General features: G+C 40.7%; 1 protein-coding gene across 6 annotated transcripts in view; it reads right to left on the reverse strand.

Annotated features, from left to right (window-relative positions):
* zc3h18 (zinc finger CCCH-type containing 18) overlaps positions 1 to 5,450 on the reverse strand; it is a 58,749-nt gene extending 53,299 nt beyond the window's left edge. For 5 of the 6 annotated variants that reach the window (XM_073472197.1, XM_073472195.1, XM_073472198.1 and 2 more), the window contains exons 1-2: positions 5,246 to 5,399; positions 3,179 to 4,149 (exon numbers count right to left, since the gene is read on the reverse strand). In XM_073472197.1, the coding sequence (XP_073328298.1) occupies positions 3,179 to 4,138 (960 nt within the window). In that variant the 5' untranslated portion in view covers positions 4,139 to 4,149; positions 5,246 to 5,399. The other variant, XM_073472194.1, reaches the window with a different exon arrangement.
* Positions 5,451 to 21,715: the final 16,265 nt, after the last annotated feature.

The following is a 21,715-nucleotide window of genomic DNA, read 5'->3' on the forward strand; positions in this document are numbered from 1 at the left end:
ATGCAGCTCCTGAAACTGTAGTAACACGATTTGCTAAACAAAAGCTGTTTTACTCTTTTGGGGTTTGGGAACACCCGAAACACTACACTTGTGCAGTGGTATTAGAGAGTGAAGCCTCTTTCCTGGCAAATTATCTTTGGATGAGTAGAGACTAGTGTTGTCATTATACTGCAACTTCGAAACCATTCCTTGAATAATATTGATATTCGATACCATGGGAAAAAATTGACATGACATTGAGGGCATAAATTGCTTTAAAAAACATTTTTGCAAAAATACATTTTCTTTTTGCAAAAATAGGATTTGCCTCCACAGTATATTCCTGTAAACACAACCAGCAGTGTTTGCAGTATTACTGTAGTTTTTCTTATCTGGCAGGGTGTCGATGTGTTTGCGTTACACGTTACAATTTGCTCTTGAGAAAATTTCATGTAGTCGTCCCCTCCAAAGGTGAGTTTCGCCCTTGCAGATTAAAATTTCAGACGAATTTAAAAGACTGGCTAATCACACCTTAAATGTACTTTATTTGCTTATGAGTCCCTCTGTTGCAAGCAGACACATTGAAATGGTGCACTTTGCAAATGTACAAAACATTTTGTTTGGTAGTTCCACTTAAATGCACTGAATGCAAACTGCAATAAAAGCACATAATGAATACACCGCAACTTTTTAACAGCCTATAATATATATTGATGGTGAGTGACATGCAAACAGCCAATCATTTAACAGGTGTGCTGCTCAGTTGAACCATCAACAAGTTACAATAGAAACAGCACAGTAAGGAAATTGTTAATAAAAACAGACAGGTCGGCACAGCACTAAAACAAAGTGTGGAGTCTGGCCATGTGAGACTAAAAGCACTTTTATTAAAATAAGCATGTATATTCAGGTTTTTTAAATGCAGGTAAACCTGCTAAAAATAGGTGCCTGACATCTTTCCCATTTACAGGAGACAAGTTTGCTTTCTGTTTTTCCGTTTTTTTTCTTGTGTGTCGTGCTCGTCATCAACAGTAATAGTAGAAAGCAGCAGATCATTAACCTCATCACACTACATCCAGAAGACATTAAAAAAAATTTTTTTAAAGTCTTTAACAATAACATTCTGAATTAGACACATCATTTTTTTTTTTTAGATTTTTGTTTGTTTTGGAGAAGGAGTGATCTTGCTTCTTTCTCATCTCTGCTGGAAGTTGCACTTGTGCAGTACCAATCAGGCAGCACAGAAAACACTAACAGTTGTTACTTTTTGAATATATTTTACTTCAGCCTCTCTTTCAAAACATGATGTTCTGAGTGCTGACTAGCATTCTAACACATGTCATAGCATTGCGCCTGACAAGGGGTGGGGGGAAAAAAAAGGTTCACAAGGATGTTGTGTTTCCATCAAAGCCAATTAGAACTGGAAACAATAAACAGTGTTGACAACTGCAAGGGTCATTTGTCCCGGGAATAAATGCCAGATGTGTCCATTTGCAGGAAAGACAAAAGCCAAATGTTAGTAGGTGTTAGTGGTTTTTTTTGTCCAGTGTGAATGGGGTATTAAAGGAGTATAAGTCACCAGTATGGCAATTATTTGGTTCTGAGCAACTTAACTGGACTGGGCTGCATTGTTTTGGCCGGCGGAAGTAACATTAGCATTACGTTGTCTTAGAGTCTGTTGTCTTGTGCGATATGACGATATTAGATCGTGAAGGATTAGAATGTGTAGACGATCTGCCAGAGTGCAGAGATCGCAGGATCGTCTAGGGCAAAGTCTATAAATTACTCCTCCTTGTTTATGTGTGTAGCGGTAGCCGCATGCAGAGCCATGGCTGAAAGCCAAACGGAGGAGTTGGTCGCTTTTTAAAAAAAACAGCGTTTCACCATCTCTCATCTCTGCCAGTTAGCCCCTCCACCTGCCGCCTCTCTCACACACACACGGGCGCATGGATAGGTCCAACCATATAGTCCGACCACTGACGGACCCTTTTCAATAAGCTATTTAGTGTTTTGATATACTTAAATCCTGTTAAAATGACTGTGTTGAATATAACAAACAGTAATGTCTTCATTGATATTTTACTTTCATGTTTCTTTTATGTTGCAAGAGTGCACTTTATCAGAGTGTTGTTGTTTACCTTTTAGTATGTTTACATTGTTTGCACATGTTGGCAAAACTGCAACTATTTAATTAAAATCTGTTCAGAAAGGTTCTTTGGCCTAAATTGTCTGTTTTTCTTTTTTTGATTTAAGATCGTGATAAAATCGAAATCGTGATTTTATTTTTAAAAAATCGTGATATGATATTTTTGCCATATCGCCCACCCCTACGTTGTCTCATAATCAACCACAGATATTTTGTTTGGTTGTATTAATAGCAACAAAAACATTCAAGTCAATTAGAAGAGCACAATTAAGACAAACAGGTTCTTATACTTTTTAATCATAACTAAAAGATGTCCCGGCCTCCATATCTTGTTCTCCAGATATAAGAACATGTTTGGTACAGACCCCACCAAATGTCACATCATGTTTTTAACATGCTTTTTCAGTGAAAATGAAAATTGTGATGCAAAAAAGATTCATTGCCACTAGTGATGAATCATATTGCAGTTCAAAAATATGTCAAAATAATGACAATATTATTATATTTACCTCATTATGTTGAGAAGCACCGATAGACTGGCCAGGGACCAGAGTCAGCTGGTTTTAGGCATGACCAGCAATGACTGACAACTGGCAGATCGGTGCCAGATATATCTGATTCTATATTGAATTAACTTAGACCAATTCACTGACAGGCCACTGAATAAATAGCTTACTACATGTTAGATAAAGTGGAATATATTGCAATTCGTTTTCAGTAGGATGCCACTTGTACATAAAAAAGCTCTGTCCAGTAACAGATTTATTTTGAGACTTGTTTGAGTGAGAGTGAGAGAAGGTCCTGTAACCTGGTGCAGTTTTGAAGAAAATGTAAGAATTATTTAATAGTCTATGTTTTATTATAAATATACAAATGTCTGTGTGTGTGTGGGATCGGCCAAGAAAATTGCAATTGGTGTTTCTCCAATATCATGCAGCACTACAGCTTTTAAACTTTGAAATATGCAAGGTATTTTTTCACCATTTATCTACACCCAGCCAATCACCACACACTGATCAACAAACAACTACTGGCAAAACTATGATTACTTACATCAATCTCTCCTTCATCAATCTCTCCGTCATCTTCATCCTTCTTCTTGTCTCTGAAGGAATCTCTACGCATTCTCTCAGGGCCTTTCGAGTCGTCTGTCCTCTTGATGTCACTGTCTTTAGGAGATGGGGGGAGGATTGTTTTTTTCTCCTTCTTACTGCTCTTTTCCTTACTCTCCTCCTCTACTTCTCCCTCTGCTTTTGTGTCTTCATCATCTTCCTCTTCCTCATGAGTAGGGATGCTGGGTTCCTCTGGGACCTCCTCATCGTAATCCAGTTCATGCTCATCCAGCTCCCGGGAAACAGACGCCGAGTCATCCCTCACTGCAACAGCTCTCCTCCTCTCTTCAGCTCTCATCATTTCGTCTTCCTCTTCCTCCTCAGCCTTATCTTTGTCTTCCTCCTCCTCTTCATCCACCTTAACTGTCTGAGGCTCTGCTGGGGCTTTCTTTCGGTAGTCACTGTATACTTCCTCCCTATCATCTCCATCCTCTTCAGCAATGAAGCTCTTGCCCTGCTCTGGTTCAGAGTCTGGAGACTGTGGGGTGTCAATGACTCTATCCTCTTGCTCCTCTCCTTCCTTCTCCTCTTCCCCATCCAATTGGTCCCCCTTTGGACGGTCATCATCCATCTCCATCAGCATAATGGCCTCATCCTCCTGTCCCATCCCTTCCATTTCTCCCACAGGCTCCTCATCCTCTGGATCAGAGACAAAGTCAGGAACCACCTCATCCCCTTCTTCCCTTTCCCCCTCTAATTCCGAACCTCTTCCTCGGCTTTCCATCTCCTCTTCATCCTCCTCATCCAGCACCTCATTCTCCTCTTCATGGACTATCTCACTGTCTGAGATGACCCTGTCCTCCTCTTCATCAGGAGAATCCAGTAGCTCATTGTCTGAAAGGCCCTTCTCCTCCTCTTCGGGGGATTGAGGGGACTGGGTAGGACTTTCAGGGGTATCCATTAGAGAATATTCTGGTGTAAAAAGAAACACAATAGTCTGTAAGGAATAGTCAACATTAAAACGCTAATTGAGCCTGAACTTTGATAGCAAATGTATGCTTTACTGGATCGTGAAAACATCATGCAGTAGTCCTAGCCAATAAAGTTGTCTACAGTGAAAGTTCCATTCATAGAAAATATTAAAATAAAACCAATTTTTAAGTTTCCACCTGAAAACGACCACAACCTGTCCGTCTTGATGGAAACATACTGTGGGATTTGTAGACACAACTACTATCTACTAGTAGTATGTACTAATACTTCTGTTAAGCCAAGTGTTCTGTATTCAAGAGTATTTACTCATACTTAACTTATATATAACGTATATACTTCGATCATATGAGAAAAGGTGAATTGCATTATCACACCTTCAAATACAGTTTGGCATATGACACTCTACATAATACACAACATGTATTTGACTAGATAGCACACAAAATGTAACGTTGACAGCTAACCCCAAAAAATCTTTAGCTTGCTAACAAATTGGCTGTCTAAATGGGGAAGACGACTAGAACTCCTTTACTTTTGCTACTCGTTATACCGTTGCTTAATTCAGCTTCCGGTGCCGCTAATTCAACTGCACTGCAAACCCTGAACAGCTATAGCAAGCTAGCTAACAACTATATGCCAATGGTAGGAGCTTAAAAATTAAACATATGTCTTGTGAGGGTTTCAATGGTGTAATTTACCTATTCGTATGTATATTATAACACAACATGTCCAAGTTTGCAATTACTACACAAGTTCACCTGCAGCGTAGCATAACTGGTAACACTTCTAATAGCTGGGTTGCGCTAGTTTTCAACAAGGCCCACAACTTGCCAACACGAAGCTGCTTAACCAACGAGCACACTGCCCTCACTGAACAGCAACTTTTTGGGGAAGAATATGAACAAATAAGTCGGTTAGCTTTAAGTCATAACTGGCGACCACAGCCGCTTTAGCAATGAGTGGACAATGTAGCACATTTGCCTATCTTTCAATTAACAATGCAGCCTCCACTGAGGCTAAGCTAAAAGCGCAGCTACACTCGGCTAGCTGCTAACAACCACACATTTGCATTCACCTTGCCGACCCGGAGCTGTTCAAAGACGGCACTGCAGCGTTACGAACTGCCCTCTCCCACTGATATTGTTTTTTACAGTCTACAATAAAGATAATACGGTTTAATTTAACCGCTATGGTGGAGAAAGTAAAACACTCGGCACGACACAGCGAGAGCGGCCATTACCTCAACGTCATCAAGACACGACAATCTGAGGGAAAGGCGCTGCTCGGCGCTGCCGGCGGGTGCTGCTGGCATCGAATGAGGACAGATCTGAGATCAGTATGTGAATCTGATTTGTGTTCAGTGACAGCGGCCCAACTGAGAGAACTGTTGTGTTTATTTCATTTGAATATTGTCCACTGTAGAGCAAATAAAGTCTATGAAACAGTCAGTCTGTGAAAACTATCGGCTTATGATAGTGAAGCTTAGCTTATGAAAGCTTAACAGCTTTGCAATTTTTATGACTGACAAGTATGTGCTTATTTAAATGCAAATTGGATTATTGTATTTCCATTTTCATATTTCCATATGTAGTTCCATTTTAACTTTTACTCAAATAACACATACATATATCGAAAATTACAATACTATTGTAGAATTCCATTGTCATTTTCAAGTTTCTATGATCCCCTATGGGCCTCCATAAAACAGAACCACAGTTTCAAAATCAATTTCTTGTCTGCATACCTAATGCTGCTGCTGTCCCATAGTGATGGCCTAAACAGCCGGATCCTGTTGTTGGTCCTGATACTACTGTCACTGAAATTATTGCTGATGTAATTTCTTGCTAGTACACATTCTTTTTAAAGCCTCTAAAGTTAATATCCCCAAAACACTGTATTTAACAAAAAATGCCTTCTCAATAGTTTTACTCAACATTTTAGGCCTGAGTGCTGATTAATTTTATACTTGGTTTGTGACTTGGTTTTCATTCAAAGTTCTATTGCCACCTGAACAGGAACCAAAAATCTAAACAGTTTTAACAGGGGGAAAAAAAGATGGAAGAAACTTCAGGAAGAGCCACAGAGAACGGATCCCGGAGCCAGGAGAGAGAGAGCTTCCGGGGGCCATGATCCAGCAGAAAGGAGCCTGAATGAAAGAGAGGAGCAGGAGGAGGAGGAGGAAGAGGAGGCTAGAGAGAGAGAGAGAGAGAGAGAGAGAGAGAGTGCAACCGTGCAGCTTGAGGAAACAGAAAAGAAAAATTAGAGAAATGCAATGTTGATCAAAAATTAACAGAAAGTTAAAGTCTGTTCTGGCATGAATTGGGAGCCAATGCAGTGAGGCTAGGGTTAGTGTAATGTGATCACATTTTCTTGTTCTTGTTAAGACTCAAGCTGCGGCATTCTGAATTATTTGAAGACTTTTAGTGCTCTCATGTGGCACAATCCAGTCCAGATGAAACAAAGGCATGAATTAGGATCTCTGCATCAGCCATGGACAGGAAAGACCTAATTTGGCTATGTGCTGATCAAAAGAGAGGGTAGAATCAAATGTAACACCAAGATTTTTGACAATTGAACTTTGAGAAATAACACAGTTGTCAAGAGTTACTGTCACTTGACCAAAGTGTACTTGACAGAGTGTCAAGCGAGGCCAATGACCAACATCTTAGTTTTATCTGAATTTAGGAGCAGGAAATTCTCTGACATCCATTTTTTCCTTTAAATTTGTAATTTGAGATTGATCATCTGCTTTTATGGGCACAGACAGCTGAGTATTGCCTGCGTAGCCATATCGCAAATTTGCGAATAATTTGGCCAAGAGGTTAAATAAATAAAGAGATGAGCAAAGCCCAACAACAGAGCCCTGAGGAACTCCATACTTCACATCAGTAAATATTGAAGTAATATTATTATAAGAAACACATTGTGTTCTTTCCGATAGGTAAGACTTAAGCCAAGTGAGAGCCAGACCAGAGATGCCAAATTGACTTTTAAGTCAGCCTGACAGTATGCCATGATCTATGGTATCAAATGCAGTGCTGAGATCCAGTAACAGAGGCACTGAGGTAGAGTTTGAGTCCAAAGTAAATAGAATGTCATTTACCACTATAGTAAGTGCAGTTTTGGTGGAATGACAGGCTCTGAAAGCTGATGAAAGGTTCCAGAAGATTATTATTAAGTAGGTAGCCTGAAAGTTGCTGAGACAGAACTCTTTCTAAGACTTTAGAGAAGAAGGGAATTTTGGATACCAGTCTATAGCTATTTACAGACCCTGTGTCAAGGTGAGGTTTCTTAAGTAGAGGCTTAACCACAGCAGTCTAAAAACTAGCAGGAACAGTTCCAGTCATGACTGATACATTTACAATATCAGCATTGTAGGTCCCAATGATGGCCAAAAATCCTTTAACAGTTTTGCCGGTAGGGGGTCCAGGAGGCAGGTGATTGGCTTTGAGGATGTGACTAGTTTAGACAATGTCTAAGAGCTGAGACAAAAATATTAAGAGCTGAGTCTAACTGGGAATCAGAATAAGGATGTCTTACAATCAAATCTGCAAAGGAAGCTACAGATAAAGAGGTCATTTTGAATCGAATCTCATTAATTTATTGCAAAAGAAATCTAGGAAATAATTTGCAGTAAAGGGTGCACAGGTCGTAGACTGTGTTTTTTGAGTAAGTTTAGCTACCGTGTTAAAGAGAAATCTAGGATTGTGTTTATTATTGCGTATTAGGCCAGAGATATATGCTGTTTTTGCAGTATTAAGAGCATGCTTATAATTAAGTACACTATAACACCATGCAAGATAGAAAACTTGAAGATCAGTGTAATTGTGAATTCAGTGTGAATGATAAGCCCATTGAAGATTAAAGCACATCTGTCCCAGTGAGTCAGTTAAAAACATGGGGAACAAAACTGGGAAATTAAAAGCTTTATCTGACCCCCTCACAGGCCCTGCTAAAATAATGGCAGGCAAATGGGGAAAAAATGTGATGAGGACAGACACGGCGCCAGGATTCACTTTTGGGCGGGCAGCAGTAATTTTAGCTTGGCCTCATTTATACATATGTCAATAATATTTGCCTTCTTTTGACAGTTTATATTCTTGCTAAGATAAGACATTAGATAAGATGTACCTTTATTGGTCCCCTGTAGGAGAAATTAAATTTGGCACAGTAGCAAAGAGGCAGTGGTGACGTGTGGCCTCCTCCTTATCGTCTGTGATGCAGCCAACAATGGAGGAGCTGTCCCAGAACTTCTGCAAGTGGCATGTTCCCAAGTTGAAGCAGAAGTCAGAGGTGTAGAAGGTGAATGGAATCTGTAACAGTACAGTTCTTTGGGGTGTGGCAGTGTTGCTTGTTCCACATCAGACAAGCAGCCTTGCAGCCTGACATACTGCAAAAGAATGCAGCAACAAGATAGTAGCTGTCTGTCAGGTAGTCAGCCGTGCCGGCCCAAACCTTTTGGGAGCCCTAAGCAGAATTTGATTTGGGGCCCCCCTCCCACCACCGCAGAGTCACCTGTGCTTGACAATTATTGACACAAATGTCACACTATAATGTTACATTATAAATTGTATTAATACAGTGATGGATTATGAACTACTGTCCTCCTGGGCACAGATGCATAAGGACCCCCCCTACCTTATTTGTACGAAAGTGGGTGCAAATGGGGGAAGGGGGTTCTTGGGGTTCTCCCCCAGAAAATTCTGAATTTGGTAGATGTGATTTCCTGTATTCTGGTGCATTTTTGGTATGGCCAGCTGGAGAAGGGCAATACCTAAATTTGTTCAGATTCATAGCCTTTTGCTTTTTGACTTATTGAGGTAGTGACTTCATGCAACGACTTGGACTTCAGGGCGGCCCTGAATTTTTTTTCTCAATTGGGGGTCCCCTGGTGGCCAGGGGCTACGGCTGCAGTGGCTAGACAGTGTTCAAAGCACTGAAGTAGTCAAAGAACACAATCTTGACAGTGCCTCAAGGCAAGGTGTAAGCTCGGTGAAGCAAGAAGATGATGGCATCCTCCACATCAATTTCAGCCTGGTACACAAACTGCAACGGGTCCAGTCAGTCGCATACCAGGGGCCTGAGGTGCTGTAGAACCAGCCTATCGAGGGTCTTAACATAACATGTGACTTGCCTGAAATCACTGGGGGTGCTGGGACATACTTTTTGGGAACAGGAATGTGCCCTAATGTGCCAATGCACACTAAAACTCCAGATCTTGGGCACCTTATTCAGCCTCAGGGAGAGGCTAAAAAGGTGTGTGAACACTCCTGCCAGCTGCTCCACACACACCTTGAGCACCTTCAGGTTGATGTTGTCCAGTCCTGGTCCTGGAGAGCTGCTGTCTTACCTTGCTGGTCCTGATAACTGGGGTAGTTGGAGGTGTAGTTGGGATGTGACTGCCCCCTGGTCTGGGCATCAGCCCATCCTGGAGGCGATTATTAAATTAACCGTGGTTTACAGTGATCATATGCCAAAATATGTGGACACTAAAAAGCATTAACCACATGCCAGCTCAGCTCACGTTCTGTGCACAAAACTCACAGTTTTATTTGGTGATATAGGTGGTGTAGAGTAAAAAGTGAGCAGGCACATGTCCATGGGATCCAGATGTGCCTGTATACAAACCATGGCAGCCAGACGAATTAAAGTAGGTTGCAGGGGAACAACCTGACCCTCAAAAGACTGGAGGTGGGTGGGCCACAGAATCCTGGACAAAGATGGCAGTCTCACCAGAACAGCAAGAGGAGAAAGAGACCGGGTCAACATGCAATGCATCCAGGAGAGTGCAACGGCACTGACAAGAGGAGGCTGAGATGCTGCAGATGCAATCACATGATTGTCCTATCCCCGAGCTTAATCAACGAGAGGGACGAGATCCAGGGAATCCTGGCCACATGTCGGCTACAACCTAAATGATTCTGTTCATTTTTCAGGATTTCCATTGTCACAGCCATAGGAGATTAGCGGAGGCAGGTCACAGCATTGAGTAGCACACAGACACAAGTGCACAATTATACACAAATAATGACAATGACATAGAAACAATATATACACTGCACACACACGCACACACACACACAAATACAAACACACAGTTACATTTATTGACTGCTAAAGAATAAGCATTGCTTTCAACAGTACCTGATAACCAGTTCTGGGTTGCTTTCACTTTCAATGGTAAGCCATACCCTTGGACATGAATGCCACAAGGTTTCTCCTCCAGTCCAACTTTGTTTCCTGAGAGAACTTGTTACACTGGCAGCCATTGTGTGGCAGTACACTTGTTCAGCATGTTGTCGACTTCTTAGTGTGCTCTCCCACAAAAGGGGATTGCCAAATTGACACAGTGTCTCTGCTTTGTTTTCTGGCAGAAAACTGCCATAAAGTTTCAAAAGACAAATTGCAAGTTATTTTACAATCAATGTGCTATTTTGGCCATAGCATCACTTCACATCATCAGGGTTGGTAATTGGGTCTAGACCACATCCAGACAATCTGTGAACGAAAAAATCAGATGATGGCCTTATTGGGTTAAGTGGGCTATTGTTGTCCATGGATTTTGCCATCATTTATACAGTATGTTTTATTTTAAAGGCAACATGTTTTATCTGAAATTAGGCCAAACCAAATAAAACTGCCTGATGTCTATTGTATATGAAATTAATTTACACAGTAAGAAATAGTCATTTGTTTAATCTTGGCCTATTTTGACATAACACCAAAGGACAGTTGGCACAGCACTAAAGTTAGGCCTACATACACCAAGGCTTACTTCCAGCTTCTACACTAGATGGCAGCAGTGACCTCACATCAAATGCACAGTGAATGGCCAGAGATGTCAGGGATTTTTTTTTCTGGTATCCTTAATCTGCTGATGTTTAGGCCTACTTTATAGCCTATACATAGGGGGAAACCCATTGTTCCTGATTTGTTGCTTCACTGTATGCAGGGAGCATCAGTAATTCTTCAGAAATTATGTCATATTCATACTTACAGATTGATTAAACCCACGATGAACAGCACACTGCAGGAAAACTTTTAGTGTTCATTAGATAGATCTGATCATCATAACGCCTACAGTAATATCAAAATGTAATACATCAGATGGACTGATTTGCTATAGCCTATCAAATATTTCAAATTTGTAGTTAGCTACTGCACTTGTCAGAGTAATGATACTGTGGCTCCCCCTAGTGGAGGAGATTTATGGTGGTGGTATTTTAGTTTAATTGTGTGAAATATGTGAATGATTTAAAAACAACTAATCAATGATTTGTGTTTGTTTTAAAATTAAAATGGATTAAAAACAATAGAATCTAATCCCTGCTCCACTTTAATCCATATTCTTATGTATTGAAATTAAACCTGATGCTTAGAATGAGTCATGATTGACTGAAGTTGACTCTTGTGAACTCTGTTTCTCTGAGGTTTTAGTATGGAGCATCAAAACAACAACGCAAGTAACCTTAAAATTTAAAGGTGTATCCAAAATATAAATCAGATTTTTTTACTCTGGCCTCATACAATCTCCCCATTACATGCTGTAAAATCACATACGTTTACGACTGTTGAAGAACTGACAGTGAGAGACAACTGAAGAATTTTAACCAAGATGTTCAGCGGACTGTCAACTGCAGTCAGTCTGATACCATACATCAGTTGCAGCGCTGTTGGTGTAGCCTTCATTTTTAATTTTGAGCTGGGTGAGGTTTAGGAGACGCACACGAACCCCGATGAGACCAGAGGACCGGCGGACGGAGCGCATGGGAAGCAGAGACTGCCAAAGGACGCGTTGACGACAAATTGTCAAGTTATTGTGTAGACGATGCATGACTTCCTCTCAGAAATTTCAAAATAAAACTATCGTGTGTCAGATGATGTTACTCTTACATGAAATGAAGAAAGCTCTTCAGCCACAGCAACAAATCAAGATGAATTCATCAGGAAACCCGTAAATATGTATTTATGGTCACAACATCCACGTATATAATAATATAGCCTAAAAATATATTATATGGGGAATTATTTAATTCACAATTTTGTCCTATGACATAGAGGTTGTTTAATCACACATCACACACATTTTTCCAATCTTAGGCCACCAACCATGATTAAATTATATAAATGATAATATCAATTCAGTGATTAGCATGAGGCAAACACTACAAAAAATATTGCAAATAATGCAATAATGTAATATATTAGCCAATGGGACAGAAATTCAGCCCATCACAAAATTAAGGACTAACAAAGGTTGATTCTGAATCGTTAGAACTGATATCGTGACTTTGCCAAAGTCCAAAATAAGTATTGTGCTTTTATTTTAAACGCACCAGTGCTTGCTTCCCCAGTACATCTGTGTGAGTGACGGATCTCATCGCGGAGTAACAAGGTGTTCTATAGTATACAGACTACAGCATGGCTATGGTGCCGAACACATAAACAGATAAAATACAATATATTATTATGTGAAGAGAGATAGAGCTTGAAGAACATTCTGGAGAAAGCTGACATGATGCAAAAGGTAAATTCTTCTTATTCTTATTCTTCTTATTATTGTTTTAGTTTACAGTTATGTCTGTCTCCCTATTGCTTTCCATATTTAGGCTACTGAAGCTACAACCATGCCGTAATGTAATGCCATTCATACGTGTATTGTGTGACAAATATATGACAGAAAGAAAGAGGAAAAAAAAGAGAAATAAATAAATAATTTGATAGTTGCCTTTTTTGTACTCAGATCTGTAGAGAGCAAAATGTGACAGTAGCTCAAATACAGCATAACAGGACAAAGTATCACAGGTACATATCCACTCTCACTGCATTCGGTTCATATTTTAACATTTAAGTCACTTGTTTGGCAATTTGTTTTTAATGTAAATTATTCACTTTTCCCAATTGGCACAAATATTTCCTTTAACTATCAAAACATAGGTCAGTTTTTCAATCAAATACATTTCCTGACAAATAAGCCATTTCTCTTATCAACAGTTGCCTGTATCTGCGAAGCTCCTGGTGTTTCAGCCACTCAAATTCATAATGCTTCACTTGTCAAATCGTCATTGACTTTGGCCACTGTCCAGTGTAGCACTTGAAACAACTCGGGCAGGAAATAGAGCAGACTGTTAATGACAGTCAGGCTTATCTTTAATGTTAAGGAGGACTGAACTGAATGAATGCAACTGAGGACTGAAGCTGAATGACCACCCTTGAACTTGAACAGCAGACCAGAGTGATCATAGACACGGGTTGGTGGTGCGTAGCTCAGCTAAAGTGAGCTCACATTTAATTCTGTGGGCTTAAAGATGAAGGATTTGTACAGAGAAACCACATCTAACAAGAATTCCGAAACAGCGTTCCCTCTGTGCTTAGGTGTTTGGTGACCAGCAAGTATTTATGTCAGTCACTGCTTCATTATGTATAGAAATGTTTACTATTCATTTAAGCAAGTCAGACTTAGTTGATATCAGCTCACAGCAAGAAAGCAATGGCACGTATTTCCCAAAATGTGATTATACGCTTATTCTGAGACAAAAATCCATCAATAGCTAAATGTTGACGCAAGATCTTAAATTCTTAAAAAAAAAACTTAATTTGCGTCTCTAACTTTATTCATTTCTCATGTTGAAAAGATGGGTTGCATCTGTGTGCGTACACTGCAGTACAACAGGAAGCCCTCCATCTGTGTTCCTGAGGCACCTCACTCAGCCAAGCATTGTGGATAGTCATAAATGTGCAGAAGATCAGCTCAACTGAGTAGTGGATGTAATGGAATAGAGAGTGAATGCCGTCTGATTGATGGCAGCATAGGAAAGCCAAATTACTTTTCATTTCATGTCCACCTCAATTTATTAGAGGCAGCCCTCAGGAGGGGAGGTCTGATATGTGTGTGTGACTGGGCTGGGAGATAAGTGAAAAGAGCAACAGATGCCTTGTAATGTTTCACAGTTTTGCACACTGGTTAATTAGGTTTCAGCAGAATGTGACACCTCAACACCAACCTCAAGAATCTTTAGATAGAAAAAAATGGTTCACACTGTCCTCTAATTACCTCAAAATCTTTTTAGCAGTTACAGAATCATAAACGACTTTCATTAGAAATTCTTCTGCTGTACATGATTTAAGGGGCATGGTTTTAACTTTACTAGAAATGCACTAGGGGAGATTTTATTTGTGTGCATTGTCAGAATATCATGTTAAATGATCTTAATGTAGTCAGACTGTGTTTACTTCTTGAAGTATTAAGGTAATTTGTTACACTGCATGGTCAGCAGGTCCATGTATCATCTGATCATTCAATTATTCCATTTAATGTGGCAAACGAAAAACGAAAAAACGAGTCAATATTTGGTTTTTCTGTTTTTCTGTATTCACCAAACATTGAAAACTGGTGTATGTTTTCCTATTTTCAGCCCAAAACAAAAAATATAATAAACAAGTAAACCAAAACGAAATAATACATCTAATTTACATTTTCGTTATTGTTATACCATTTCCCACGGTAGGCAACATGTCTGCTGTGTGGCCACGCTTTGCGCATGCACAATGTATAGTCGCTCGGTATCCATGGTGAGCAACAACACACCGGTCTGAGCGCCAAAAGTCCCACGGTCCAGTCCATTGACTGTGTACAGTCTATGGTCCAGTCCCAGTAGACCAATGGAGTCCCACGTTCTGATGGCCTCACTCGAGCCATACACGTCTCTAATTAATGACATGTTTATGAATGGAGTGAGGTATCATGAGATCTCAGAAAAGTTGCGAGAAATGGGTGTCCAGTGGGGAAGCTCTGAAATCAGAGAAAAAACGAAATATTGACCCTTTTTTTTCGTTTTTTGTTTGCCACATTAAATGGAATAATTGAATGATCAGATGATACACGGACCTCAGCAGCACCAGAATGGCTGATTTAAATACTGCATATTATTGACTATCCACATTGGATCTTGATGAAGCTTCAGCTGGCATGGTTCAGCTCTGGCTCTCAATCTGAGGTCTGTAGACCTAGAGGGAAACAGGGGGCTTCATGAGGTCCCCTAGAATTTTTTGAAGCTGTACAGTGTAATTGATCCATTGCTATGTCCAAAACTTACATTCAGAGCAAGATCTATTTTTTTTTACAGTACATTCTTTTACTACCAGCCACATTGCCGTGACATTTGTTGTTGCTATTCATGGTTGCTAAATGATTATTGTTGATGAAGGTTCTCAGTCATCCAGGTCATGGTAATTCTAAGTGCTGTATCGTAGGCAACTGGGCTTGTTTCAGTTTCTTGAAGACGTTTCACCTCTCATCCAAGAGGCTTCTTCAGTTCTAACTAACTGGAGAGGAGCTGCAGGCTTTTAAACTCTGTGTGGGAGTGTCCTTACAGAGTCATTAAGGACACATGTGAACTCTGAGTTTCAGTGACTTTAGGGCCACTTGTGGGTCGTTGACCCAACTGGCCTTCATGTGGGTTGCTAGGGCTAGCCTGAGGTGTGAATGGTTGTTAAGCTGTCTGGGGAGAGAACTCAGTACTGCATTGTAGGTGGGTGATAAGTAATGTCTTAGGCCACCTCCTCTGTTCAAAGACGGTCGTTCCAGTTTGACATAGATGGATTCTTTCAAACCACCTGTCTTCTCTGAACAAATGTTGACATAGTTGTCCTCAAAGGAATGATTTGTCTCCTTTAGATGTAAGTGGACAGCAGAGTCTTGACCTGAGGAGATGGCCCTCCTGTGTTGTTACAAAACATAAACAACGTGCTCACCTCCTGTACATGGCTTCAGTACAGAGCGCAGAATCCCTCTTGTAGTGAATAAAGAGAAGAAAAAAGGACAGCAATCTCATTAAACTGTTTATTCTTGCCACACAGACATTTCGGGCAGGACGCCCTTCTTCAGCGTATATTCTGTCAAAATCACAGTGAAACTACACAGGTGTGCTAATTATAGGTTATCCAAAACTGCACAACAGATTTACCCCAATAGGAAGAGCTGTATCCTTTTGAACAGAATAGCACCTAACTGTATCACAGAAACCACATATTTCTGTGTTTGTATCACAGGAAACAAGTAAATTAAATCTCCTCATTCAGTCCATTTGAAATCAGACTGTCAAGGAAGTGTATCCAATAGGCTTCTCTCTGGAGTAGGATTTTGTCCCTGTTACCACCTCTCCGTGACATTCTCACTGTCTCAATGCCCATATAATGTAGTTCACTCAAACTGTGGTTATAACTGTTAAAGTGCCTGCTTACTGATGATTTAATATCAAATAGAACACTTATGCTCACAGATTCTGGTTTTTAGCGTCTGTTTTTTTTTGCCTACATAATACATATTACATGGACATTTTAACAGGTAAACCACATATTTAGTGTTACATGTAATTCTCCCCTTGACCTTAATGTCGACACCTGTCCTTGGTTGGTTAAATTGATTCCCCTTGTTCATAGCATAACAGTGTACACAGTTATGACAAGGGAAATTAACACTGGGGATCTGAGACAAAAAATGATGAGTAGGCCTCTTAGGCAAATCTGACTAGACTAAATAGTCCTTCAAGTTCGAAGACCGTTTATAAAAATATCTAGGCAGAGCATTTAATGAGCTAGCAATGTAAGGATCACTTTTCAAGATATGCCAATGTCAACTCACTACTTGTTTAACAAACTTGGATATAGGACTGTGGGTGGATACAAATGTAGGACCCTGAGAAGACTGTCTCTTGACCTAGATTTGAGTAAATCAAACTGTTGAACTTGGTGTACTCTGTTCAGATGGTTCTCCAAAGGTTTTTACCATAACCTCTCATCTTAAAAATGTTTACAAAGATCTTTAGCATACTGCTCAAAAGATTAATCAGAATTGCAAGTGTGTCTTAATCTTAGTATCTGACTATATAGAAGACTTCTCTTTAAAGCCGGTGGATGATAACTACTAAACTGAAGGAAAGTATTTCTGTCAGTCTCCTTTTTATACACTTCAGTCTGAAGACAATTCCCATCTTTTTTCACCAAAAAATCCAGAAATGAAATATGCTCAGGATCATAACACACTGTAAAATTTGTGGACTCCATTCTTAAATTGATGAAAGTATTGAACTCATTTAAATCTTTCGTATTTCCACTCCAAATGAAAAATAAGTTGTCTATGTACCTCCAATGGCTTTTAATAAACTTATAGGGATTGTTGTTGTAAATAAAGTCCAACTCAATACATATAATAACGCCTTATTAGTTAAAGATAACAAAAACTCAGTTGAGGAATGTGATTCCACTCTTTGATTCAAGAAATAGTACATAGCGTCATGCCCATTTTTGTGAGGTATACTAGGGTACAGGCTAGACACGTCCATAGTGCAATTGAAGTTCACATGACAGTCTTTCAACTAACTCAAACAGTCTGTAGTGTCTTTGAGGTAAGAGGGTAATGTATATACCAAGTCTTTGATGTGAGAGTCCACATACTGGGCTCTGTAAGAGATCCATTGCCATATACAATTGGCTGTCCTGGAGGATGTAGCAAGTCCTTATGGATTTTGGGAAGAGTGTTTATAACAGGTCTAACTGGATTGTCCTGAACCATGTCTTTATATTCATCATCACTAATTTGACCTTCTCGTAAGGCCAGTGTTAAGACTGTCTTGATTTCATCCCCAAACTTCAAAGTAGGTTTTGAGTGTAGAGGAGTATACACATCTCTGTCAGTTAATTGTGTTTAAATTTCTTGAATGTATGCAGTTTTGTCCTGGACTACAATGGCCTCACCTTTATCTGCATGGCATATGACAATGTCCTCATTCTTCATCAACTCAGCTAGAGCTTTTCTCTCAGACTCCAAGAGATTAGAAGGAATTTTTTTTCTTTTAGACTGGGTACACAAGTCCATAACGTCTCTTTCCACCAGTCTGCAAAAAGTTTCCACTGATGGGTTATTTACCTGTGGTATAAATGTACTTTTAGGTTTGAAAACCTTTTTACCAGTGGGGACAGGTTGTGACTGTCTGTTGCTTTGATAAGAGACAGGATTTTTTTAGTGTCCTTTGTGTAAAACACCTTCAGTCTGATACCTCTGAAAAACGTAAATAATTCCACTCCTGTGGTGAAGGGATGGAGGGAACAAATGATAGGCCACGTGATAACAAACTACACTGATCATTAATTAACTCATGGCTGGAAATGTGAATCACATTGCATTCTTTTGGGGGTCCCGTGTTCGAGACTTTTTCTTACCCCTCCGAGTTTTCCTCCTCTTCCTCTTGGAGGTGACAGCGGTGAGGTGGACTTTTTTCTTGATCGTAAAAAATGCTGATTAGAATACTCTAATCAAGATTAGGTGTCAGTGCTGACGCTCTCTGACGACTTGCTGATGGAGGCTGGTGTTGCAGTAGACCTTGGGTGCCTTGGTTTCTTCATGGCCCTGCCTGATTTATATGGATATGCTCTGCCATCCCTGTAGTCCAGAGCATCCCGACGATATTTGGCCATCTTGTGTTGTTCCATTCTCGTTTGTATGTCTCCAGTTTTTTATTGCAGTCTTCTATAATGCACTTCAGTTTTTCACCGGAGACATTTCCTGGTGTAGAATGTCCAGTTCTGCACGTGTCTTGGCCAACTTATGCTATTCTGTTGTGAGATTTTGTTTTGTTTGTATGAGACCCTGCGCGATCCTTTGCTCTCCTTTAAAATGATACAGCTCTTCCTATTGGGGTATACCTGTTGTGCAGTTTTGGATAACCTATAATAAGCACACTTGTGTAGTTTCAATGTGATTTTGTCATAATACACACTGAGGAAGGGCGTCTTGCCCGAAACTCCCCTCCTGTGTTGTGCCATTCTTTTGTGGAGAGGTTGTTTTGTCTCCCCAATGTATAATCTGTGCAGTCCTGGCTGCATTGAACAGCATGAACTACATTACTCTGTTTATGCCTGGGTGTTTTGTCCTTAGGATGGACAAGTTTCTGCCTCAGAATGTTGGTAGGTTTGAAGTGAACCGGGATATGATGTTTATTGAAGATCCTCCTGAGTTTCTCAGATGTTCCCCCGAAATTAAGGAATGACGATGTTGTTATGTTTTCTCGTCTCCTCCTCTCTGTCTGCTCTGGATCTTTTAGCAGTATTGACAAAGGTCCAGTTTGGGTCGCCACAGGTTTTAAGTGCTCCCCTGATGTGCTTCTGTTCCTTCTCCTTCCCCTCTGACTTAGTGGGCACGGTCTCAGCCAGATGGTTTAGGGTTCTGATGACGCCCAGCTTGTGCTCCAGTGGGTGATGAGAGTCGAACAGCAATTATTGATCTGTGTGTGTAGGTTTTCTGTGCAGCTCAATGTTGAGGCCTCTGTCTTCTTTAATGTGTACAGCACAGTCCAAGAAGGGCAGACTGTCTCCCTCTGACATCTTCCCCCATGACCTTGATGATGTCAATGATTATTCTTAATGTTTCTGGTGATCCCACTGACCTTTCCTTCAGCCCCAAAATCAGGTCAGAAATATGCACCGGACCAACAATTTGGTCTTTGAAAAAGGGGACATTTCGATTCCCTAAATTCCACATTGGCCGCTCTTGCGTCAGAGGTGCAAAGAAAAAAATGGAAGGAGAGCTGATTCGAGGAAACAAGTGTTCAGTTATGTGTAACAAAATGTAACATACTTCCCTCTCAAGAGTTATCTTAAGAAATGTCACTTTCAAATTAGGACAGCGTAGCTCATTCAACTATTAATCTTTTTCAAAGGATAGGTCCATACAGACTACAATAAAATCGAAAAACCTTTGTTGTCTTTGAAATTGTCCTTTGTTTCACCCAGGAAAATATAAACACAAACATGCCCACAAAATTTAAAAGAAACATCACATGACATAACAAAGTTCTCTTTATTACAAAACACTCATGGTGTATAACTTAGTCTTTTATTTAATTTTACTGTAGTTTGTTGATTACATTCATTGTATTTAGTATTTGCCAGGTGTATTCTATTGCATCGCCCTGAGGGGAGCAACTCAGACTCAGGGAGGAGGGGATGCGTTTTATTATTGATGATTGACAGATCTTTCCTGTGTACTGCCATCCTGTAAAGGTCATCTAATGGCTTTTATTGGTGGCCTGCTATCTTCTCTGCTGTCTTAAGAATCCTGGTTGGCTTGTTTCTATTTACTAAGGTCAAGTGCCCATACCATTCAGGGCTATTAAGAACAAGGATGCTCTCTATCAGGCTGCCATACATTTTTTCCAAAACATCAAAGCAGCCTCTGACTACCTTCAAATGTATAAAATCAGTTTTGTCTGTCAAGATGTCTTAAATCATCCATTTCATCCATCCGTTTTCTTCTGCTTTTCCGGGGTCGGGTCGAGGTGACAGCAGGCATTCCAGACATCCCTCTCACCACCCATTAACCTCACGGAGGATTCTCATTTTGGCTGCTAGTTTCTGCGATCTCTTTCTTCCAGTGACTACCCAGAGCTCATGACCATATGTAGATCTACTCCCTCAGCTCCCTCTTCACCACAACATCTTGTGTAGTGCTTGCATGACTACAGATGAGCTGTCCATCTCATACTCCATTTTCCCATCACTTGTGGACAAGACCCCAAGATACTTAAACTGCAACTCACCCATAACCCAGAGAGACAATTGTTCATTTTCCAGCAGAGAATCATGGCCTCTCATGGACTCTCATCCCGGCCGCTCTACACTGGAGTGTAAACACTGTGCATGCTGAAGGTCCCAGACTGATGAAACCAACAACATGTGTCATCTGCAAAAGGCAGAGACACAATTCTGAGAACTCATTGATTGGAGCACACCCCCCGGTTCACCTTTTAGAAAATGGGAACTACCACACCAGTCTGGCACTTCACAGGTACTGTCCCCCATCTCCCAAAAATGCTAAAGAGGCATGTCAACCAAGACAGCCCAACAATCTTCAGCATCTCAAGGCGAATTTCCTCCATACCTGGCACCTTGACGCAGAGTAGCTTCTTAACTACCTCAGCGAACCCTGCCAGGGATATGGCCAAGTCTTCCCCCAAGTCTCAGCCTCCACCACAGAGGACGCAGTAGTTTGGTTCAGGAGCTCCTCACAGTGCTCCTTTTACCACCTGGCAATACCCTCAGTCCAGGTCAGCCAAGCCCTGCTTTCCCTTCCTGAGTCATAAAATGGTTTGCCAGCTCCATAGCCTCTCCACCCATGTCCAGGCTTTTGCTTCAGCGACTACTTCTGGCCTCACGGTACTGCTGCTTCAAGTAACCCTTGGGTCAACCAAGCCCACTTCTTCAGCAAAACCAAGCCTCCTTCTTCAGCTTCCTTCACTGCAGGTAATCACCAGTGGCTCCCAAGGTTGCCGCCACAACATGCACTGTCTAACACCACCTGAGCAGCCGCCTCTACAATGGAAGCTCTCCCAATCACCTCCAAGTTTCTCCATCGTTACTCATATGAGTGTTGAAGTCCCCCAGTAAAATTCTAGAGTGCCTAGATCAGGGGTCTCAAAGCCAAATTAGCTTGGGGCCACTGCTGGTATTGTCATGTCATAGGTGGGCCACTTCAGCATTCCAGTAATAT

The sequence above is a fragment of the Pagrus major genome, chromosome 8, assembly GCF_040436345.1.
Source record: "Pagrus major chromosome 8, Pma_NU_1.0".
In the NCBI taxonomy this organism is placed as follows: Eukaryota; Metazoa; Chordata; class Actinopteri; order Spariformes; family Sparidae; genus Pagrus; species Pagrus major.